Source organism: Enoplosus armatus, chromosome 21 (assembly GCF_043641665.1).
Source record: "Enoplosus armatus isolate fEnoArm2 chromosome 21, fEnoArm2.hap1, whole genome shotgun sequence".
In the NCBI taxonomy this organism is placed as follows: Eukaryota; Metazoa; Chordata; class Actinopteri; order Centrarchiformes; family Enoplosidae; genus Enoplosus; species Enoplosus armatus.
This window is the reverse complement of record NC_092200.1, coordinates 7,205,138-7,228,986: the sequence shown is the minus strand read 5'-3', so window position 1 is coordinate 7,228,986 and position 23,849 is coordinate 7,205,138. Positions and strand designations below refer to the sequence as shown.

Genomic DNA, 23,849 nt, shown 5'->3' with positions numbered 1-23,849 from the left:
AAATGAATGTGTCGCAGTGAAACCTTACTCGTTTTTTTGAATCTCAGTCACGTCACGTCACGTCTGGGGTCAAAGTTCGTGTTGACATCCCCTGACTTGAGGCTATCTAATATGGCTGAATTAGACATCGGGAAGCATTGTCAGATCGATTCCTGCAATCACAAAGGTCTGTTTCATCTCCACCTGAGTGGCAATATGCAAAGATAATAACGCGTGATGTTATTCCGCCGTATTTGTTTATATGAAACACACCGAGCGTCTCTTAAGCACGGTTAGTCTGTCAGCTAGCTAGCTGGCGTTAGCATTACATGACTGTCAGTAACTCGCTACGTTAGCTCGCAAGCTAACTTTTAATCTTGGTCGGACACCAGCGTTCAGTTATTTTATCAAATGAAAAGTTTCATATGAGCAACAGTTGATTGTGGAGAGATTGTGTCTCATTAGCTAGCATCTCACATATGTTGTTGACAGGTTTTGGCAGAGTTGGAAAACAATGACCTCATTGTCTATGTTTTGCAGTTAGTTGTTGAAATCAGCTCTGAGACTAACTGAGTTTGTTCTTCACATTCTTCTCTTAGATTTCCTTCCATTTGTTTGTGATTTGTGCAGCGGTGTTTTCTGGTAAGAATTCACCATCTCCTTTTGTAAAAAAAAAAGTTAGAGGAAGTATTCAGATCCCCAACTCTAAGTAATAACGTAGTTATACCAGACTGTATAAATACTCAACTTAAAGAAAGACAAAATTTGACTTTCGTTAATAAAAAAAACAGTAGTTATTACAATGTGATATCAGCACATCACAGATATATTAGTATGTAATCATATTAGACTATGTCATATGCTTGTCTGTCAGAGACCACCAACAAGTTTATTCTTCAAATATATCTTGGTCACAAATCTTAAACAACCAAATGTAAGCCATCCTACTCAAAAAGGTTTGTTTAGGTTATCTGTTTTGGTTATCTGTTATCTTTATTTTTGAATAAAAATATGCAATCATTTTGTCTATTACAGCCTTGAGCACAGAAGCAGAGAGGCCCATTCATGTTCAGAGGTACGCAGTGTTGTTGATTACTCCTGATGTCCTTTTTGACCAGATTACTACTGGGGCATTTTTTCCTCTGTCCTGATACTTAAATTACTGGCTGGCTTGTTTTAATATTTCCTGTGGCTGTTTTCAGGAGCCAGTGAAAAGTGAATCCCGGACCACTGGTGGCAGCACAAGTTATCCATGCTCATTTCAGGACTGCAGGGGAAAAGAATTGTTGCCAGTAATATGTCCTCAGTGTGAAAAACATTTCTGTTTGGCGTAGGTTTACAGTTTTTTCTCTCTTTCATCAATCTTTTTAGAAACCAATATAAATTTTGTTGACCTGTACAGTGCATCCTAGCTTGTAGACTTCAAACAGAAGGAGTCTTTATGTACAGTATATTACTATTTTATCAGTGAAACTGGTAAAATGAAAGCTTCATATTTATTTTCTTCTTACAGCCATCGTCATCAAGATGATCACAAGTGTGAGAAGTTGGAGGTCCAAAAGCCTCGAATGGCAGCCACAAAAGAGCTGGTGCAAAAGATAGTTGGTTAGTTACAGTGTAGTGCAATCACTGGTAGTTGCCTACAGACGAATTTTCTTCTGTCATTCCTTATTTGTCCACACAGGATCAGCATTTAACAAAATACTTTCATCTGTTGTATTCCTCAACCTACTAACATTTTGATTATGTTTGTATTCCTCTCTTGTGACTACTCAGAGTCAAAGGACAGATCTAAAAGTAAAGGACGCAGAGGAGCAAAGAACAGTGCAACTGCAGCTAAGGTAGCATTAATGAAACTGAAGCTGCATGCTGCAGGAGACAAGGGACTGCCACAGGTAAAAATCTTGATTTTATTTGTATTGTATATTATCTACAGTGTACCTGTGTTTATTATTTTGTCCAACTGACTACCTTCTCTCCTTTTTTGGCTTTCCAGACAGAAAGAACCTATTTTCAGGTGTATCTCCCTAAAGAATCCAAAGACTCCAGCCAACCCATGTTCTTCTGTTCCAAATGGAGTGTGGGCAAAGTGGTGGACTTTGCAGCCTCTCTAGCTAGCCTCAAGAACAACAATAATGTACTGACAGCTAAGGTAACAGATAGCAGCAGGAGAAGAGTCCCCTATAATCACATGCAATTTACAATGAAATCACTAATCTGCTTCCACCTCTCAGCCTAATTTCTTGTTTCTTGATCTACCTGTTCTTGTCTTCTTCATAACTCCACTTTCTAAAATAAGGTAAATAAGGAGGACTGTCAACAGTAAAGCTCAAACACACTTTCCTGCCCACAGTGTGTGACAACAGAGAGAGAACTCTGTTTACAGGAAGCTGGGTTAACCAGTGTTATGTCAATGTTTTTGTTACAATTGGGTTACAGCTGTAAGCATGAACGCCAAATAATATTACAGTACATAATATAAAATTATTCAAGTTTTGTTTTTCCACATTTACCTATACTCATTTATAGCCAATAAAGTGATGCATTAATTACACGTAAGGTTTCATCTGCTTCTTACCTATTGAACCACCCTTCTGTAAACTCATAAAACCACTGTTTTCATTTTAATGGTCACTTCATTAAATTTGTCATACCACAAAGGAATTAAATATTTTGCTAGCCTTAACAGGCCAAATTGTCTACCAAGCATAATTAAATTGTAAACCTACATTTAAAATAAAATGTAAAAAAAGCACATCATTGTGTATATTTCTTAAATAAGTCCTCTCTCCTCTGCGTTTGCAGAAGCTGCGGTTATGTCACCCTCAGACAGGTGAGGCTTTCCGGATGGACGACACCTTACTCTCGCTGCTGGCTCACCTGGAAACTCCCCTGTACAATGGGGGTAATGTGATCCTGGAGTACCTGGACAATGAGTGCACAGGCCTAGAGGATGTTTCGGACTACGTCACACAGACATGACAAACCAAGAATGGGTGATTTCTGTATGTTGTTTGTATTTCTGTCAATAAAATGTTATATCTACATTTGTAACTGTTTCATCAAAATATGTAGATATGGTTTTGAGAACACAACACTCCTTTTATGTAACATACTGCATCTGTAAGTATGGGCACATTTACTCATATTGCTTATGACTTAATAAATGTGAGCGCTATAAACTATACGAACAAACGACCCAGGTGGGACTTGAACCCACAATCCCCAGCTCCGGAGGCTGATGCCTTATCCATTAGGCCACTGGGCCGACAATTTAAATGTAATAATACTGACTATACTTGACAATAAAAGAGCAATATAGGAGTTTTCATTCTGGTCCAATCTGCTATTCTTTTCTGTGCATTTTATTTCGTCAGATCATTATGCTGTTGCTGCATGCTTGAGGCCACGCCAAGCCTTTAATGAAATCAGTCAGCACATTTCGTGCAATTTAGTGCAATGCAGGGTGTTTTACAATAATAAGACAACATTGGACAACATACGGTGCCAAAAGACAAAATACGTGAAATCCCAGAACCAAAAAATTGGGGAAAGCTGATGGGCAATGATAGAATTGGACCATTTAATAATGAAGAAAATAGATCCAGAACAAGTCAAAGTGATTATTTAAACTACGTATTTTATGCAAAGCCAGGCTGAGAATATATACATTACATTTACACGTATTTATAAGTATTTTTAAAGGTTTTTATTGACTGTTCCAAAGGCTAGACTCATAGGAGATGAATATTGAACATAAATATCTTAAATACAAGTAAAATAACTGAATTTGTTTCAGTTGCGGTTGTGATAACCAAGCAAAGTTTAACCAATCACAATAGTTGTCATTTATATGGATATGTCAAATAGCCAATCACGAGAGGGCTTTGATAAAAGTGGGTGTGTACGTTTTCCGAGCATATATAAAAGAAAGGGGGCTGGGCTTCATCGTACAGTAGATTCCGTTGTTTTGATGAGAATAGATGCGTTGTTAAGGTATTAGACGATTTGCAGAAACCTTGAGTCGTTTCGGTAAATTATTAGGCTAGGTAGCTCGTTAGTTGCTACTTTTGTGATCGAGTCGCTTAGAAATAAAGCGACTTGATTTAGCCAATACGAACCTCTTTGTAAAATCAGGTCGAAAGGGATGCCGCTGCAGACAGACTCCGACGGACGCAAACAGTCTTTGGATTTAATCTCATCGCATTTAATGGGAAAGAGCAGTTTTTCTATAAATTTAAAAGGCCTCAGAATAACCCATCCTCGACCGAGTGCTTTTGTAAGATGCTTAAGCTCGAGTACGGTTTAATAGCTCGGCTGTGAAGTGAAGACAGGAGCGTTAATAGTCAGCAAGCTAACCGCTAACCTTAGCTGGTCAACAACAAAGCGGGGATCGTTAATCTTTTGCGTCACCAAGTAACCAGTTAGGTTAAGAAGACGAGAGTCCACAGCCGACGGCTTGACTTTTGAACCCGTTGCTTTCTGCCTGTGCTGAAAATATTGCTCGGTAAGTGAATTGTGTTAATTTCATCGATGTAGTGAACCAGGAAGACGATTTGTCAACTTCGTCTGAACTGGGTGGGGGAGGGGCAGTGGTTTACAGAAAGAGGAAATTGGCGTTTTAATCTAAAATGTGCCTCGCGGGGCGCTGTAGCACAGCTGTACTAATTATTTATACAATTGTCGTTGTTGTAATAACACTGTTAAGTGACGTTAAACAAACAATTGACATATTTAAATACAATGTTGGCATAGCAACGGTTACCTTGGTACTGTTACAAGATGTTTTGACCCTTTTTTTTGTATGTAAACAGAATGTAGCATCACGAGCAAAAGTCTGTTTGCTCTCCAATGTGACTGTTAACTGACTGCTTTTTTTGTTTTTCACAGACAGCAATGAAACTGTTGGAAAACTCCAGCTTTGAAGCCTTCAGCTCCCGGCTGTGTGTTGAAACAGGAGAGTCTCGCATCCTTGGCAGGTAAGGGTCATAGTCTTAGATTGTATTGCAACATGAACGACTGAACCCACACTTCAACAGGATCAAACGGTAGTTTTAATACCAGAGAATAAATAGGGTCTTTACAGACATTTTGGGTCCATTATTTTCAAGGGGTCTGCTAATTTAAGCAGTAGTTATTGTGTTTTTGCACAGACACATACAACACACCATTTGGGGGAGGTGCATGCACGGGTCCCCTCTCAAGGTGTGTTTGTGTGAATAGCTTTACTGCTTCTATTTCAGTAATGTGGACTTAGTAGCTCAACGGGAACATCAACACAGCTGTGAGACTGTAAGAGAAAGTAAGAGCCACTGGAGTTGAACAAGGTTTATGAGTGCATGAGAGGTGTGGCTGGTTCAGAGATCACTGGTCACAGACGGGGGTAGTAGAGCAAACGAGTACCTGCATGTTATGCAAGATTGTGATAAGACTGCTAAACTAAAGGCCTACTTTCAGAGCCTATACTGAAAGTTAATAGCTAACTGACTGCATATTTTTGACTTGGCAAACTGTACAAACATTACAATGTGTTTTAGGTTATGTAAGGCCTTCAGCAGGCTTGTAGTTTCAGTGTAGTTACATAAAGGGCAGTGGGTTGTAGAGTTATGCAGCCCAGTCTGAGTGCAGGGTTTTGAGTGTGGGTGGTGAAACTGAGCTTTTGTACTGGTTGTGACCTAGAGTGACGCACAACATGGTGTCCTCTCACACCACTCTCTGGCTATTTTGGAGACTGTTATTGGAGCATATGTACACATAAACACATACAGCAATACTGCATGATAGCCGAGTGCTGCTGGAGCTGCCAAGGCTGCTTAGTGGATTAGTGAGGCAGCCCATCATAGGAGCTTGCAAACTGCAGGCTTTAATCGGAAATTAACCCACCAGGCTTCCAGCAGGTTTATGATGTTTTCTACAGATGAGCTTTTGGTTTTACCACATGTCGAAATTTGAATTGAACAACATAAAAAAGTAATGATCAACTTTTATTTTTACCTATCTAAGAAAAGTTGCACAGTGTTTCACAAAATATATAAAACTAGAAGAAACAGTTGGTGATCTGTGTAAAGGTAATTTGTTTGTAGTACAGTAAGGTGATAAATAAACGCATAAATAGCTAATTCAATAATAACTCAATGCACAAATAATGTACGCAGGCAGTGGTTAGAGTTGTGTACAGATGTTAACAGTTTGTTGCTGTTAATAAACAATCTCTTAGTGTTAATCTTGACTCAGCTCCAGTATTTTCCCTGTCATCCGGTCATCCACAGTGTTTTGTCGGTCAGTCAGCTGTGTTGTGTGTGTGTGTGTGTGGAAAACCAGGGCAGATATTTCCACTGTGGGATCTGCTTTCCACCCAATGTCCCTATAATTAGGCTGGCATGGTCTGCAGGGGTCTCAGTAGTCAGTCTGTCTTAAGTTGCACAACCTTTGCTCTTGCATAACTCAGAGGTGGGAGGGGCAAAATAAACAACTGCACACCAGTCTGCTCCACTCGCATATCTGTATACAGTGGCGTCTGACCCAGAAACATGAAAGAGCATGCAGGAAATTTTAGCACCGACTTGTTCTTGGCAGACATTTGTGCAGATACAGCTCCCGGTGGAAAGATGGGGCTATCTTGTCAAACAGAGTTGTGGGCTATAGAGATGCAGTCCAGTTTTTTGCACATAGTGTGAATCCTTAATACTTTCACGTATAGAGTGTCCTGTAGTATTTATTATTTGTTTATAACATCTGTGGATAGAAGGGTAAAGGTTTTATGTATTTGTTGAAATGCATTAAAATACCCTGAAGTACCTCTAATGTGTTGTGCAATTGTGTGTGTGTGTGTATTTAAGCCTAATGGACCATTAAAGTAATCTTGAGGGATTTGGAGAAACATTTTCGCTCATCTGAAATCTCTTCCATTATGTTTACAGTTACATGTGGTTCATTTAGCACATCACAGTACACCATATTATCTTTGCCCTGCAGGATTGAGAGCTACTCCTGTAAGATGGCAGGGGATGACAAACACATGTTCAAGCAGTTCTGCCAGGAGGGGGAGCCACACGTCCTGGAGGCCCTCTCTCCCCCTCAGTCCACCAGCGCCACCAGCCCTTCACAGTGAGTACTGCAGTCCAGAGTACACTAGGACTCTGGTAGCAGGACCCTTAATCAATACTAAAGATAATTAAGGACTTTTCTTTTAAATTCCCGCTCTTTTTTTGTTTTTGTCCAGGTTGGGGAAGAGCGTTGAAGACGGGGAGAATCCCCTGAGTGACAAGTGTTGCAGGAAGACTCTTTTCTACCTCATCACCACGCTCAACGAGTCCTTCAGGCCAGACTATGACTTCAGCGCGGCGCGGGCCCACGAGTTCAGCCGAGAGCCCAGCCTCAACTGGGTCAGTATGCTGCTCTGTAGCTCGCCTCTGAAGCAAAGCAGATGTTTTCCATGTCACAGATACATTCAACAGCATAGAAAAGGCTTTGTTGAATAGTTATTTGACTGATTTCTCTCCAGGTGGCCAACGCAGTAAACAGCAGCCTGTTCTCGGCCGTTGGAGAGGAGTTCAACTCTCTGGGGCCGGAGCTGTGGAACGCCATCGACCAAGAGATCAACCTGCAGGGCTGTGACATTTACAGGTATGCACAAACATATATATGTGTGTGTGTGTTGTATAGATCATTTATACTGCTTTTTGGTGTCAAGTTTAGCCTTTTAAAGCTTGATGTCTTTTTGATATTTGTAGCTACAACCCTGATCTGGACTCAGACCCTTTTGGTGAAGAGGGGAGCCTCTGGTCCTTCAACTACTTCTTCTACAACAAGAAGCTGAAGAGGATTGTGTTCTTGACATGTCGCTCCGTCAGGTCAGCACAGAGCCACCATTTCTATATAATGTAGATAAATATGTAGCTCATCGATCGCCATTGGGGGAAATCTGGTGTTTTATTGACAGTTTTATACCAGTTTCCAAAAGATGACAACTTTCAGTCTAAAAAATCTCTCATATCTGCAGCGTCTTGAGTGGCTATGGCCGTGATTGTCTTGACAACGAGCTGGACATGGAGCTGGATGACGAGGAGGAAATGGATGGCTTCACTGAGGACAGGTTAGACTGACTCTCATCAGGGGTTTTTCATGATTCACAACATTAAAGTGACGAGGCTTCTAATAGAAAGGATGCAGGAGGTGTTTTTGCATGTAGTATTACAGATTTCTTGATCTAAAGCATTTCTTCTGTAGAAGAATTCTCATATGTGTTTCTTTTCTTGTCCCAGGTTCCCCAGAGCTCTGTGTGTGTGAATTTCCCAGATGGACACACCTCAGCCAAAGAATATCTAGGCTTTTCCTCCTCTCCTTCCATTTTTCACCTCGTGTACTTTCTTGTTTTTTGGGATTTTGCTGCCTCATCCAAAGCCACTTTCACACATTTAACTAATGCATGTTTGAAGGCTTCTCTTCTGCTGGCAGTGAACTGTGTACCGTGAGATGGTGGACATTTTGTTAAGACCCCACGGTAACCTTAAGCTCCTTCATTCTCCAGTATGGTTTTTGACCCTAAGCTCTACACCGAAACGACACACACACACACACACACACACACACACACACACACACACACACACACACACACACACACACACACACACACACACACACACACACACACACACACATATACGGGCTTCTCAACACCTGCCACATTTCCAAAGAGACCACTTCACGGACGCTTGAGAAGACGGTCTTGTTATGGAAAGACTGCGAGCAAGTTGAGTTTCTTGCAAATGATGTCAAAAACAAAGGAGTCCAGGAAACACCAGCATCAATGAGAACTAACACAGATCAAGATTTATGATATTCCAACCTGGGCAGGGGGGCTGAGCTGGATCCACGAAGACCCAGTTAAGACTGACTCGCTGATCAGCCGAGAACTCATCTGTCATCCATTGTTTGCTATTTTCGTGTGTTGCTTTTTATGTGTGACAGTGACGTTACTGTGAGGATGTTTTTAGCACTGAGTTTGAAATGTTAAACGCTGCATTTATAACTGAACCTTGTATTATTGAATCTTGTTAGTGCGAACGCTCGTCTGTATTTAGACAGTAGGGCATTGCCCAGGAAACTGTTGGCACCTGGGTTGCAGCTTAGAAAACATATCAGCTATTAACAGGCGGCCCATTGTTTTGTTTCAATTCATTATTTTCCATTTCAATGGTTAATTTTATACATCGTCTAAATCCAGTATTTTTCTGGTTAACCCCATTTATAAATGTCCGTCTTGCCAGTGTTTTTCTTTGCTCATTACCTCAGTGCAAAGCTGTCATTGAAAAGTGAATGTATAGTACAGTTTTTAGAGGGGAGAATGGCTCTACATGATTTTTTTTTTTTTTTTAAATTGAGACGCTCCTCTTTACGTTCCTTTTAAAAGTGGGTAGGAGTTCCGTGACTTTTCTTGACTGCGCTGTGCTTCGTTTAATTGGCCGATTATATTGCAGATGTGAATAAACTGGTGTTTGAATCAGACTAGCTTGGTTGTTGTCTTTACAGTAAACGGTAAAATAATCACTAATATCGCCTTGTTCGGCTTTTTTTTCTGGTGGAAAAGGGATAGACGGAAGGATAACAAGCTTGTAAATACATGACTAGTATTCCTTTTACTCCAGTCTAGGATCTGATTTTGAATATGCGGAAAGATTTTAAACCAATCAGGCTCAAAGTTCAAAACAAACTTTTATTGAAAACAAAATTGAAATACAGTACATGACCCAGACTAGACACCACCAAACAGGGTACATGATCGGCTCCCTATGTGAGATCAAGGTAAAAGCTGTGAACCTTAATGCTGTAAAGAGTCTGGTGGCTGCACAGTTCACTTTTCTTTTCTTTTTTTTATCCTGTAAAAATATCTTGTCCCACAACAAAAAAAACACTATTCTAGAGACCCAGAGGCACCTCCCTGACCAAGATGGACACCAGTTCAGTGAAACTCATGCACCTCCTTCTTTTTGGCCACTGTGAAACTTGCAAAAGGTATACATGTTCTCAAAGTGACACGTGCATAGATCTGTTACCAAGGAATTCTTCTACTGGGTCAAAATCATGTGCAGACTGTCAGATTCACACACATACGGTCCTCCAGACACTCAGAACAGCGTGGTTAAGGCTGAGGATCAAGTATTGAAACTGTATGATGGCCGAAGTATTGAGTTGTGATCATAACGCTGCTCAACCCCTGAACCCTGAAGTTCAGGTTGACAATGAGTAACAACTTCCAATGAATGCGTGGCACCTATTTGACAGTGGCTTATTCTGATCCCTTTGTTTTAAGAAGTACAAAATGTTTAAAGAAGAATATGCGCCAACAACAGCTGCAGAAAAATAAACGAGATGTTTGAGGATGCAGTGGATCAGTTGTGCGCATACCTGCAGAGCACCAATGATCTTCTGTTAATACAAAACAGGTCTAGATGCCAACTCGCCGTGAGCAAACCTGCACTCCCTCACAATGAGACGTGTATAAAAAGCAAAAATACAATTAAATAAAAATCAGAATGCATCAGAGAAAAACAGTGTTTAAATTTAAAATACTGAGCTTTGTACCTGCATTTGAAATGGTGTTTCAGCCATTTAATGCTTTGCTAAATTAAATAAAAAGGCTGAAGTAATTTCCATTTATTCCAGAGGGTCAGTTTGAAGAAAAAGTTTGCATGCCTGCACTCTGAATCTACACCATTTGGCTCAACAACATACAAGCACAGGCTCAGCGTTAATAAGAAGGGAGGTTCATGTTTCCATACGGCGCCGATAAGTTCTAGTGTGAGAATAACCACCAACGATGTAGCTTATGAAACTGTAATCATGTGTAACAGATATCAATGGCTGTGCTAAGACAATTATGAGAACATTATTCTGAAAAACTCCAAACATGACTTAGTGCCACCTTTCCCCATCAAACTGGTTTTACAATACTGCTTGTAATGCCTTCGTCTGTCATGTATCACCTGACCATGAACAAACTTAACTAGAGGCTATAAATAATAATAGAGCTGCACCATATGTTCCCACAGCTGGGCACAGACGTGATGTTTGTGGCATACCCTTGATATGATATGCTGTGACATGATATGTAAATGACGAGTGTCCAGTGCAGCCCTGCTCTGCACTTGGATGTACTCTTAACTTGAGTCCTGCTGATATCATTTTCTCCTCCTCCTTTAGTTTAAAAGCAACTTCTCGCTCCACAACCAGGTCAGTTCATTGGTTCTGGTCTTGTTTCCGCCAACTGGGAGAAACACCAGCAGCTCCACTGTAACATCTGAGCCGTGGAGGTGCTCCCGTCCTGTGCCGCCTCCAGAGGTCAAAGTCCATTAAAATTCATCATTAAAAAAATAAAAAGTTAACAATAGGCCAGTAAGGACGAGCCGTTGTGCCACCAAGTGGGTGGTGCAGGTAGTCAGGCCATCGACGGCTGAGGGAGGGGCTATCTGAGTCCGGCCCTTGAGGTCATCCACTCAAGGCCTTGGCATAAACTGGAGAAGCAATGAACACGTGTCAGTGGCGAAAAAATTTACATACTTTAGACAGACATCATATTTTAAAAGGACAATTTTCCATTGTCTAATAATGCAAGAAATATTAACAATATCTTAGTTATTGCCAGATGAAGCTTTATGAAGCTTTGAGACTTCCTGTTTGAGCTGAGAAAAGACGTGAGGCTTCAGGGCTTTAAACTCAGCACGCACAGTGACATCTGGTGGTTTGCAGAACTCACAGCAGCCCTTCAAGACTGGTTTGAAGATACTTGTGATTATGTCTTTCTAGTGAACAGTGTCGTATCCATCAATCAATCAGTCTCCTCTCTTCTTATCCCATCTTTATACTGATAATAACTCCAGGTCTGTCTGGTGTGGATCTCGATGGAGTTTCATCGGTGTCTGATCCTTGAATGAATTCAATGCTGCTAACCATGTCACAGTGTGCAAAGCATCAACATGCATCTCTTACCCCTCTCCTGTAAGTGCACAGCAGGACTGTATGTGCCAGGGGTGGTCTTTGATGGAGCTCAGGGTGAGGTATTTGGAGATCTCCGCCGCAGACATACAGTCCTTCATATCCTGCTTATTGGCAAATATCAACACAGCTGCTTTCCGCAGGTCCTGAGGGGAGAACGAGGGAGAACAATGAAACCATGACTTTTGAACGCATTTTGAACCACAAGTTCTAAACAATGTAGTATGGTGGAAAGGGCTAACTTTGTTGGAAAAATCAATGTCCATTATAAAAACAGAGTCAGTTCTGTGTAGTCTATTTCCTTATGGCCATACAAAAATGTGCTAAGATGTTACCTCATGAGCCAACATCCTGTAGAGCTCCTCTTTAGAGATGGCCAGCCTCTCTCTGTCTGTGCTGTCCACCACCAGGATGATGAACTGCAGAGAAGGAGGCAAAAATCACACTACAGTGACCTCTTTTCAAAAAGACATTTACAGCAATATAATGCAACACAGGGGGAGGGCATTTCCGGGCCAAGAGCACCACAATGGGTGCTGGTGACTGCTATGCTAATAACCTCTCTGTGAATGAGAGAGTGACCCTGTATGACAAAAGACTAAAGGCGTGTTAATGTTGGTGAGATGCGAGAGACACCATTCAAACCAAAGCAACGACCCAGGAAAAGGCTTCAACAACACGCGTTATCCAACATGACTGTGACCCAGATCACAGCCAGGGATCGACATGAGTCTGACACTGCTTCAATGAAAGGGTGAAGTTCCTATAGTAACTGTGGGGTTACTACGGTATGTGGTTCCTATAGTAAACTGGAGGGCTCTTAGCAACTCTTTAATAGATATTCAGGACTTCCAGCCTCCTCTGAGCTTCTTAACTGCATCCATAGGCTGAATATACTAATGTACACTACTGCAATATGTTACATTAACTTTTTATAAATGATCAAGCAAAAGAAATCTGACATGTCAAATTTCAAGTGTAAAAACGCACCAAAGAGACAACTTTTAACACCACTTTCATTGCTGATTAGTCTGCCCATTCTTTTCTTGATCTATGAACTGAGCTGTCAGTAAACAGTAGAGCTGCAACTAAGAATTTTCTCAATTAAATAGATTGATCATTTAGTCTATACATTTATTTTTTTATTTTTTTTAATTGTGGAAAATGTATCAGGGTGACGTTTTTAATTAGTTTTTTTTGTCGGAACAGTGTACTGTCACATATGCCAAAGATCAGCATCAAATCCCCACATTTTTGCTTAAGTCTAAAATTATGAATCCATTAGCCAAATAGTTGCTAATTAGTTGTCTGTCAATTGACTAATCATTGCAGCTCTAGAAAATAGTAAAGACATTCAGTTTACTATGACATAGAAACACAGATCATAATTGAGAAGCATTAAAAGTGATATAAACAGCAATTATCAAAAAACACAACAGTGCTCTTTCGCAGACGTATACAAGAACAAGAGTTGAGGAGTCAGGTCATGTGTAAATGGATGTGGTCCTGTACTTTCTGACCTGTTGTGTGGTATGAATGGTCATGGTTAAACCCGGGGTTTGTGTGTGAAAGGGGTACGACTGAGTAAAGTATGTCGCCTGTGAAGCTACAGTCAAAGTGTCTGGCAGATGTTAGAGAGCTCTCTTTAAGATCTCCCACACATCTGCCTCTGCCACGACTCTCCCTGTTCTTCTTCTCCCTCTCCTTTCTCCGAAATACTGCGGAGGCTGACCCTCGCTTTGCTTTTCAGACGGGCCCCTTTGTGAAAAGGTGACCTCTGACTTGGGCGGCCCCTGCTGCCGTCTGTGCTCTGAACAAACACACCAGCTGCCACACTCAGGAAGAAAACCCACTGCTGGACAATCCCTCAAAAGTGGTACAAAATGTGCTCCAGTGGTGTTGCTTGCATTTCTCACCTCTGTATTGGAGTAGTAGGTGTTCCAGGAGGACCTGAGAGACTCCTGCCCTCCTATATCCCACATCAGAAAGTGAGTGTTCTTCACCACTATTTCTTCCACATTGCTTCCGATAGTGGGTGACGTGTGGACCACCTCATTCATCAGACTTGATTAAACAGAAGCAGAAAGTGAGTTTGTGCAAGTTCGGACAAAGAAGGATAACCTCCAGTTGTAAATCTGAAAATAAAACTACTTACAACTGGTAGAGGATGGTGGTTTTCCCTGCATTGTCTAGTCCAACGATTATCACCTTGTGCTCTGCAAAACAAATGCAGTATACTGTGTGAGAATGTGCAGAAAATCAATCATCAAGAGGACAATGTTAAAGAAAATACTCTCTTCACTGTAAGAACAATAAGGGGCAATGAGTTTGTCATAATGTATATGTGTTTCCAGTCTATACAATGCATTCCTGTCCATTCAAAATCATAAAGGCAGAGCTTATTTCCTTCCTCAAAACTTCCTGACCTCATTTTTAACTACGGTTACATTCATGAAAACCAGCTAGCACCATTTGCAACAGTAAAGGCTTTGACGGCTGACAAACATAACAGACTGAATGCAGAATCAGAGCTGACACGGACGTGCCAAAATATCCCACTTTAGTGTTTTGACTTTTCCGCCCTCCTGAGGCCTCTGGCTGCCGAGGAGGAAGGAAGTCTGGTCAGAGGGCTCGCAGCTCTGACAGTCTCCGTGAACCATACTTGGTGTTGGAGGATGTCGCATGTTTATTGCTTCCTAAAAGAGAAGCTTCTCCTGTGAAGAACCTGACAGGACAGCTAAAGTGACTGTTGCCATTACCATGAAGAAATCTGAATTTCAAACACAGTAAAATAATCTATTGCACAGAAGAAAGTGTGTTACTCCAGCACATCTAACCCACGTTTCCACGATTCCTTTGAAATGTGTTATGTTACTGAGATCAAACCAGACGTTAATATTACCAATCAATGATTTGTTCCAGTATGTTACCTAATAATAATTATCTAAGCAGAACACCTCTAAAACAGTAATGTGTTTCTTTAGATTTCAGGTTTATAAAAAGGTAACATATTAGTAATATTACAAGGGGGAAAATGCTCATTTACACCAGCTACAAGAAAGTATCTTTGACTTTGATGTGTTGGTCTTTTACCACAGAATGGAGCACCCTTTTAAAGTACAGCAAAACGCTGCACCTCAGGCTTAAGAGCTTGTTTTTCTGTTGCACACACTGCAGCAAAATGCTTCAGAATAGAATAAAGCAGTAAAAATGACATTCCAACACATTTAAAGTGCAATCACACAATTGCCAGTGCCAGTTCAGACTCAGGTAATCTAATCACACTGTGTTGATTACATGTAATTAGCTACAACTCTGTGGCTAACAATTCCACACAGACCTCGCCTCTAATCTCTTAAATGTGAGTGAAATTTGACACTGGGAACTGTGTGTAATCCAGAATTGGGGAATGAAAGTAAGAGTCGGGGCCAGGCAACAATGCTACACAGGCAAAAGAAGATTAAGACAAGAAGGATTCAAATAAATTCGCTATCAAATGAATATAGAGCAGAATATATACATTTCAGTCTGCTTAGCTTACAATAGAACCGGGTCCTTTATTAATCACATACTGGAAGATAACAGCCAGTGAAATGTAGGAGAATACTCAAATTAGGGAAGATTCAAAATGCTTGAAAACCCCCAGTAATAAAGTAAGATAAACAGTATCACAGACATGAGTGAAGGGTTATGGTGAAAGGGTGGGACTATCTAGGCTCTTTGTTGTCCTTTTCACTTTTTTCCCCTCTCCATAGTTTATTTTGTTGTTCCTTTGTTTTTCACTTTCAGATTAGAAAAAATGAATCTGGATGAGAATATTTACATTAAACAGCTTTCTGGAAAGTCAGGGGAAAGTTATGTAATGTGATGTGTCCTGGAAAGTTAAGTAAAGCTGATTGACAACTTGATGAATACGCTGTTTAAGGCTTACTGTGACTTAAGGCAATCATGTTGGTTGACAAACTCGGATTAATTATGAAAGTGGTTGATGAAGACGTGGAACTGTAGTTTAAATGGTTGTCTTGCAAGTTAAACAAAGGCAGCTCAATCCTGAAGTCACTGAGATGTGTAGCGAGATGATTCCTCCCCATCTGTTATTATGGGTCTCGATGCTCACTTTATGCTAACGGGCTAACAGTTCACATTATCCTCGGTTGAGTAGCTAGCGGGAGGTTAGTGAGCCGTAACAATTTCACCGACACCCACCTTGGTTACAGAAGAAGCTCCACAGTTTGGCGAATATGAGGCCCATTGTTCAGGTTAACACCAATGTCCGTCCGTCCGTCTTTCAGTCAGTAGAGAGGGCAGCAGCACCGAGCTTCTCCACTCTCAAGTCCACAGCGTTCAATCCGTGGCTGGCTGCGGCTAGCTAACATTAGCTGGATGATCTCTTGTCCGCAAAACACCTCACCGACCTTTTCAACGCGGACTCCATGCGCCCTGTCTACATGTAAAAACGTAGCTAACGCGAGGATAAAATGGTGGAAGGTAACACAGATGTGGTGACTTGTTACCGAGCTTCTCAGGTGTCGTTAAAGCCCCCACAAATCGTATAAACACAGGAGAAGTGCGGCACCGTGTTGACTCTGCTCGCACGGCTTCTTCTGCCCGTTAGCCGCTGGCGGTGGTTCGGTGAAAAAGGCAACCCCAACTATTCACTTATCTTCCGGTTACGTGATGACGTTGGGGCGTTCCAATCGGTGGCCGTTTTTTGAGAGCTTTCAAGAACACGCTTTTAAAGAGTGAGACGAGGCTTTTGAAAATGGAGCATGTGTCAATATACACCACATACACATATAAACGGTGATTGTATATATAGAGTATTCATTTTGTGTCTTTCCAATAATGTATAATAGTTATTATAAAGCTATTCTAAATTGCGTATTGAATCTCACTTAGTAGAAAGTAATCTTTGATATTTTACCTTTATTTACTTATTTTTAATGCACAGTACTGGAAATTCCCACTCCCCACAATTAGCATTTATAAACATTTTATAGACATGTAATAAATGGTTTATAAGACATTATAATGTAGTAGTAAACAGATAAACGTGTTTATTAATGTATTTGTCATCACCCATAACTCCTCCTGTCTGCACCCATAAGTGGAGGCTCGTGTATAAACATATAATGAACGGCAATATAGTAAAACACAATTGTAATAATATAAAATGTCTTCATTTTTAATAAGCAGTTAAAATGACAGCTACTCACAATAAACCATTTGTTACATGTTTGTTAAATGCTAAATAGGGGACTTAAACCTATAGCATTATATGTAATTATGTATGTGTTTAAAGTTGTATTTTCTTTGTAGGACGCGTTCAACGTGACCTGAAAGCTACGTTACATTTGCACCTTGTCTATCTATGTAAAACACACACACGTCACACGGCTGTGGGCGATCAACAGGCTGCATTACTTCGATTTATGAATTCAACTGGTGTCATGTGACCAAGCTGGTGACGTACGCGGAAGTAGCAGCCCGGGCATGCACAGGCACAGAACGTGAGTAACTGAAGTCTCTTAAAATAACCTTTACATCGCTATCACACTTAAAATAGACTGTTAATTGAAGTGACCACTCATTAATTATGAGTGTAAGAAGCAGATGTGTTGAATAGAACTCACTACACGTGTTCAGATTATAAATATGACCCGTGTTGGACGTAAAGTAGGTCTATTACAAGATATGATTTAATGTTGGGAGGAGGAACTATTTATATCTCACATTTGTTATATTTTATTCAGATAGTGCCGTTTTATTCTCTGCCTTTACTGCATTTGTTTTTAATTGCATCTGTTACATTGCTCTCTAATCTTAATTGTTTATATTTTATTACACTATTATGTATAAATTATTTACTGTTTATTTGTATAGGGACATGCATAATTTGTAAACACACACAAAATACACAAAACTCAACAAGAAACTACATACAAAACAAGACAATACAATAATACAATAAAATTACCATCAAACTCAACAACAAGCACCATGACTACTTGACTGTTCCCCCTTTAAAACAGTTTCAACTTGAGTTTAAAATGATGATTATTATTTATTATATCAGCCTCTATACTGCAGGAATAAACCACACTAATCACTGCAAAGAAGTGTTGTTCTTATTTGATTATCTGCGACAATGTAAGCGAGCCTTAACCACTGATGGGCTTTCCACCTTATCCAATCAACATCAGAGGCTTCCAGACTGTAACCACATCTCAGATCCGTCTAACACTCTCCTGCTGCAGCTCATCAATCATGATTTATTTGCTCATTGATCGGATACTTTTCTTTGAACAGATTGAAGACATGTCTATTCTTCCAAGGATTTCTCTGAAGCCTGAAGTGACTGATTTTCTCAAGAGTGTCTTCTTAAACAAGGAGGTAGGAATTTATCTGCGTCACTTGGAAGCAATTCAGCTCTCTTCTGGAGAATCATAAATATACCTCATGAAAAGAAAAGCCTTTTTCTCTTTCAGTGGAAAAGATAACACGGGATAATGTTGCAACCTTCTCGGTGTAGCTGAGATTTTAGATATACTAATATCATGAGAACACACTCCCCCAGAAAAATCCTCCTTAAGAAACCTTTGAGACAGTTATCTAAATGCTTTTTTATTGTCTGTTTTTAGGGGTATTTGCTACACTTTATATAAGTGAAAAAAATACTATTAACTGATTATAAATCAATCAACCTCCTGATGTTTTTTTTCATAATTTACTTTCTTTCTTGCCTCTGTTGCGTTCAGGTGTTGGCTGCAGTCAGCCATCAGGAGGCAGAGTGTCGTTTCCAGAAGCTGCTCTCATGCCTGTCTCACCCTCCTTCCTATACTTGTGTTCGGGCCAGCACTCATTTAGCTCCGCTGGAGGAGATCAGGCTCAAGTTAGGAGAAGAGCTGAACAAGGTGAGTCTTTGTTCAGGGAATTAATATGCTTTGAGATTTTGCTGCTGCCGTGTCAGTCGAGTCCTTGACATCCGGTATGTTGTTATTGTTGTGGAAGCAGCAGATGCTCAACTCATCAAAAGGGGAGGTCTCCGCTCAGATTCTTCTTCACCCGCAAATTCCAGATGTGCTGCTCCTTCCTGTCGATGGCCCAAGGTATGTGAGGAATGCTGGAACGACGTGAGATGAATCTGAATCTGCTCTATGGAGTACACACTTAGCCTTTAATTGCAGTATCAGTCCGACCACTGGGCGAGTGTTTTCTGAGGCCAAACCCACATGATGGTGGAAAAAACTCATTCATTCACCAATTCCACTTCCACTTTATTTTAGGTGTGCATTCAAAATACAGTAACAGCACAAAACAGATCGCTTGCTCTGTCCCGTTTTGGGGGGTGTTTGCATCCTATTTTTAGTAGTATATACAGAAACACAACCTGATACACCTGCTGACAAACACTCAAACAAAGGAAAAGCTTAAAAAACGTTGTGAATAATTGTCCGTGCATGCCAAGATATGCTGTATCTCCAGTATCCAGACTTGTCGTACTCTGCCACAGTCTGATTTAAAGTTGTATGACTTCCCTTTCTCTTGTATTGTCAGACCTGTGAAGCAGCTCAGCTCAGAGGTGGTGGTCGGTGCTCAGTGTGGCAGTGCTGTACTGAGAGGGGCTCACGTCTTCGTCCCGGGGATCGTCGCCAGCCCCAAGTGTAAGACTAAGTAAATTAAAATTGTTTTTTTTTTGGGAGTGGAAGTTTAGAAGCGTCATGTGTTGAACTCAAAGCTTTATTTTTAAGGTTATCAATCGACTTCATAGTGCTTTTATTTTTTTGGTTTTGGTTATCTAACATTTCTTTCTTCTTTAGACATGAAGGCTGGAGATGTGGTGTCCGTCTTCTCTGACTTGGAGGGTAAGTGCACCCGAGGAGCCACCAGCTTCCAGGGAAAGAGAGTGTTTGTGGGAAATGGAGTTGCTGAAGTGGACCGCTCCAGCATCTTCTGCACAGATGAACCTGCCAAGTGAGGAGACTGTGTTGGTGTTTTTTTTATTAATATGACTCGATCATGGTGATTGTGTGGTTTAAAACTCAAAAAGGATCACGATTCAGTCACTGTGGTCTTGTTATCGTAGAGGAATAGGTGTTCGGATGGTGGAGCCACTTTACCAGAGTCCTTCCTTCGATGGTGTCCTACCCAGCCTGGCATTCCTTCAGGTATTTATTCTATGAGAACATAAAATACAGTATTTATGTGTACTCTTTCGTTGTTGTGGAAAACTAAAGTGGTTTCATGTTGTGCAGAACCTTCCCTCTGTAGTGGTGGGACACGTGCTCGGGCCTCGTCCTGGAGAACGGATCTTGGATATGTGTGCTGCCCCTGGAGGGAAGACCTGCCACATTGCTGCGCTCATGGGGGACCAGGTACAAGTCCTGCAGAGTTAATAAAAACAGCTCAGTCAGCTGCTCAAGGGATCAGAGTTAATATTCAGGGTTTCAAGGTTTCCTTCCAGACCGCACATTCTGAGAATCCAGTCTGCAAAACACACATCTAATATACAGCATGATCCACAGCAGTGGTTCCCAAAATAGGGGTTGGGACCCCTCAAAGGTGTTGCAAGATAAATCTGAGGGGTAATAAGACGATAAACGGGATAGTAGAGAATCAAAAAACATTTGTTCTACACAACTTCTCTCCAATTATTCATTTTTTCTTGTAAAGTACCGGATAGTTTTACCCTTTCGGGCTTCTAAAAGTTATTCAAATGAAACTATTTAAGAAATAAACATAATTAGACTGTTTCGTTTTACTGGGACACAAGCCACAACGTTTAGGGACCACTGATCTAGAAAACAATCGTTTATTGATGCTAGCATGAGTGGACTTTTCTGTAAAGACGTGAGCAGGTTAAAAATGTAATGCTGCTCACACATTAATGCATCAGTGTTAATTATCTTAAATTTGTAATCACGTATTTTTACATTGTTAGTACTTACTCTGAATACTGTATAACTGATGGTTTTCGTGCCTTGTTAATGAATTTCTGTCTCTCTCCGTCTCTCGCAGGGCGAGGTTGTAGCCTTGGACAGGATCCGAAATAAGATCGATCGAATTCGTCAAAATGCACAAATGTTGCGTTTGCTCTCCATCAAAGCGTTTTGCTTCAACAGCACTAAAGCTGTGAGCAGTGACCCGACACAGGAAGCTGAAGGTACAGAGTGATGACACATTAATATTTGTCAGTGAATAACAGCAGGACTCCGTTTATATGAAGCGCTCATGTTTATGAACATATTGTACAATTTCCCCCCGGGGATCAATAAAGTATTTCTGATTCTGATTCTGATTCCAGGACCTCCCTTCCCTCCTGAGAGTTTCGACCGGGTTCTGCTGGACGCTCCCTGTAGCGGACTCGGACAGAGACCCAACATGGGCTGCACCTGGGGCCTCAAGGAGATCTGTTCCTACCAGCCGCTGCAGCGCAAGTTGTTCCACGCTGTAGGTTTCACCTCACACAGATCAACTGACATCCTTTTTGCTGCCACCAGTTTGTTGTTTTTCTCATTTTGACCAGTAGATGGCAGCATGGGCCATTTATTATACTGCCCTGTGGTTTGACTTAAAATACACCTCAAACTGATGTTTATGGAAGTTTTTCCTCGCATGTTTTTTCTTAAAGCTGTGTCTGATAGAAACATTACTTTAATCTCACAGAGTGACTTTTTAAAACCAAATCCACTGATGCTGTGATAACTTAACTAACTTTAATTTATTATGGTTTTATACTTTGTTGAGTTTTAAAAAACGAGTGAACAGCTTTCAGCTCTTAAGGAAACAAACGTGTCTGTGGTTTTTGGAAAAGGTTTGTTGTTGTTTTTTAGAATCAGAAAATCAGCTCCAGCGAGTATTTCTACTTCTACCTTTAGCAATAGTATTTTCCTTGCTTTTTATACAAATGTACACGAATGAAGTCTAAGACAAAAGCAAATGTGGAAATCTATTTTAAAGTGCATTTTTTGCTTTAAGTATGGCTATCAGATGGATTACTAGAGGAGATTAGAGCTCAATGCAGAGGACATCATTTATCCCAGTGACATCGAGCACTCCATCAGTGTCTATCAGCGTTTCCTCAAGGTTATTCAGCCTCATAGCATCATCAGGCTGAAGAAAGACTCCTTCATGGAAGATATGTGTCAGTGCTTTTATACAACACATATGGACAGACTTGGAAATATATAAATTAAACCTGCAATTAGATTTTTTTGGCCACTTGGGGGGCAGCACAAATAAGTTGTTGTATGTTGAACTTACACATCCAGCAGTTACAGAGCAACATTACCATTCATTTGGAGTCCACCTGATGAATGTATGTCCAGTATTCACTCTCCTTTGACTCTGTTTTGGGGAAACATCTGGCATTTTAGCTGCTAAATGCTCCACTATGTTCACCAGCTAGTTGCTAACTGAGTCTGTCTGCTGTTTGGTGCTGAGCAGGTAGCGTACAAAGGATTTTTAGAGCTTTTTCACTTAAAACAGCTTCCTGCTGCAGCCGACAACGACGCAATGAGAGCAGTGAGAGTGAAGCAAAACAGTGAAGTTGCAGCCAGCAGCTGAACAATGAGCTGAAACTCTATAAAGCTCCTCATAACTAAGAGGAGCTGCAGATTCTCTGTAGGTTCATCTCTCTTTGTCACATTGTGTTAGTTATTATAAAAGTATAGATTACAGTCGCCTTAATAAAATGTATTTGCTTTATGTGATTGCAGGCAGTGCGGTTGTTGAAGAAAGGTGGGATTCTTGTGTACAGCACCTGCACAGTGACTCTAGCTGAGAACGAGGAGCAGGTAGCCTGGGCCCTCGATACCTTCCCCTGCCTCACGCTTCAGCCTCAGGTAAAAAAAATCCCCAAAACACTTCAGCCACAAATCTGAAGGGCTACGTTAGTAAACCTCACCAAATCACGGTCTTGTTTCCAGGAGCCTCACATCGGCACAGAAGGCATGCTGGGAGCCGGCCTGTCACCTGAGCAGCTGCGCCTCCTCCAGAGATTCAGTCCTGAGCTGAGCTGGGACCAGACGGGAACGGCAGCCCCCCTCCCCTGCAGAGCCGACGGGGACACCATTGGCTTTTTTATTGCAAAGTTCCTGAAAAACTGACGGAGGGCATGTTTTCTCCTACAGCACCGTCAGCTCTCACACGAGGCTGCAGACGGGAACAATAGTGTTTATATTACGACACTCTGTGTGCTTTGACGGGGCAGTGTTGACAAAGACGCTCACTGCGCTGTTTACAGCATCTGCCTCTTAACAGCTGCTCTCTAAAAGTGCGGGCCATATAGGGATAAGCTTTATAAACACCGAGGGCAGGAGAGAGGGGAGTGCAAGGAAGAGAGAGAGGGAGAGGGAGGGCACGTGGAGATGGAGACTGAATGAGTATTGGCAAATGCAGCAGTGCTAGCGTCGCCATAACAACAGTGACGACACAGCTGCCATGGTGACAGCGGATTGGCTGCATCTCAGAGCTCAGATCAGGAAGTAGCGTGCGGAAAGAGGTCATGAGAGGTATTAACAATTTAGTGTCTTTTAGTAGTGGTGGAGACAACTGGGACCTCTAATTAGAGCTTCTGCTGCCTGTAAGAGAGACGATGCTGAGTGTAGTTCTGTCTGAAGGAAATTACATTCATTCATTTCATCATAAAAGTTCCTTTAAAATAAGATTTTTCTCTCTTCATGTCCGTTTGATATTAAGCAGCTGCACACTATGTGATTACACTGATGAAACGTTGGTCTAAATGCAAATTACAACGCTCATCACTAATTTATTCAGAGCAAACTGAATTATACGTCTGCACAGAATGTAATTTATAGATTTGTGCCTTCAGTGCACAAACATCTGGCTCCTGTCGTGCAGCATTTTAAGGA

General features: G+C 41.1%; 4 protein-coding genes and 1 non-coding gene across 10 annotated transcripts; 3 read left to right on the top strand and 2 right to left on the bottom strand.

Moving 5' to 3' along the window:
- The first annotated feature begins 104 nt into the window (after positions 1-104).
- On the top strand, positions 105-3,288 carry zfand1 (zinc finger, AN1-type domain 1). 3 transcript variants are annotated; one of them, XM_070928377.1, is made up of 8 exons: positions 105-166; positions 579-621; positions 1,015-1,054; positions 1,182-1,309; positions 1,493-1,584; positions 1,756-1,874; positions 1,976-2,131; positions 2,785-3,288. In XM_070928377.1, exons 1-8 carry the CDS (start codon positions 112-114, stop codon positions 2,959-2,961), a joined length of 810 nt encoding a protein of 269 aa, XP_070784478.1. In that variant the 5' UTR covers positions 105-111; the 3' UTR covers positions 2,962-3,288. The 3 variants fall into 3 exon arrangements, with proteins under 3 accessions (XP_070784478.1, XP_070784481.1, XP_070784480.1); XM_070928380.1 differs by having other exon boundaries at positions 1,015-1,061; positions 1,189-1,309; positions 1,997-2,131; XM_070928379.1 differs by having other exon boundaries at positions 1,015-1,061; positions 1,189-1,309.
- On the bottom strand, positions 3,175-3,247 carry trnar-ccg (transfer RNA arginine (anticodon CCG)). The gene has a single exon. It is a non-coding gene; the product is annotated as a tRNA-Arg (tRNA).
- Positions 3,289-3,960: 672 nt separating the features above from the next.
- maf1b (MAF1 homolog, negative regulator of RNA polymerase III b) lies at positions 3,961-9,489 on the top strand. Its single transcript, XM_070927799.1, has 8 exons — positions 3,961-4,486; positions 4,870-4,958; positions 6,955-7,086; positions 7,202-7,364; positions 7,484-7,605; positions 7,713-7,832; positions 7,982-8,074; positions 8,244-9,489. Exons 2-8 carry the CDS (start codon positions 4,876-4,878, stop codon positions 8,266-8,268), a joined length of 738 nt encoding a protein of 245 aa, XP_070783900.1. The 5' UTR covers positions 3,961-4,486; positions 4,870-4,875; the 3' UTR covers positions 8,269-9,489.
- A 1,923-nt stretch (positions 9,490-11,412) lies between these two features.
- Positions 11,413-16,302, bottom strand: arl8 (ADP-ribosylation factor-like 8). Its single transcript, XM_070927800.1, has 6 exons — positions 16,183-16,302; positions 14,132-14,192; positions 13,893-14,040; positions 12,312-12,395; positions 11,971-12,122; positions 11,413-11,495 (listed from the first exon to the last, which is right to left on the bottom strand). Exons 1-6 carry the CDS (start codon positions 16,226-16,228, stop codon positions 11,447-11,449), a joined length of 540 nt encoding a protein of 179 aa, XP_070783901.1. The 5' UTR covers positions 16,229-16,302; the 3' UTR covers positions 11,413-11,446.
- A 1,329-nt stretch (positions 16,303-17,631) lies between these two features.
- On the top strand, positions 17,632-23,314 carry nsun6 (NOP2/Sun RNA methyltransferase 6). Of its 4 annotated transcripts, XM_070928180.1 has the most exons (12): positions 17,632-17,652; positions 18,286-18,369; positions 18,735-18,890; positions 18,991-19,085; positions 19,534-19,640; positions 19,797-19,950; positions 20,063-20,144; positions 20,232-20,351; positions 20,995-21,139; positions 21,281-21,426; positions 22,695-22,820; positions 22,905-23,314. In XM_070928180.1, the coding sequence occupies exons 1-12, from the start codon at positions 17,632-17,634 to the stop codon at positions 23,082-23,084; spliced, it is 1,416 nt and encodes a 471-aa protein (XP_070784281.1). In that variant the 3' UTR covers positions 23,085-23,314. The 4 variants fall into 4 exon arrangements, with proteins under 4 accessions (XP_070784281.1, XP_070784282.1, XP_070784283.1 ...); XM_070928181.1 differs by lacking the exon at positions 17,632-17,652 and having other exon boundaries at positions 18,292-18,369; positions 18,991-19,109; XM_070928182.1 differs by lacking the exon at positions 17,632-17,652 and having other exon boundaries at positions 18,292-18,369; positions 18,988-19,085.
- Positions 23,315-23,849: the final 535 nt, after the last annotated feature.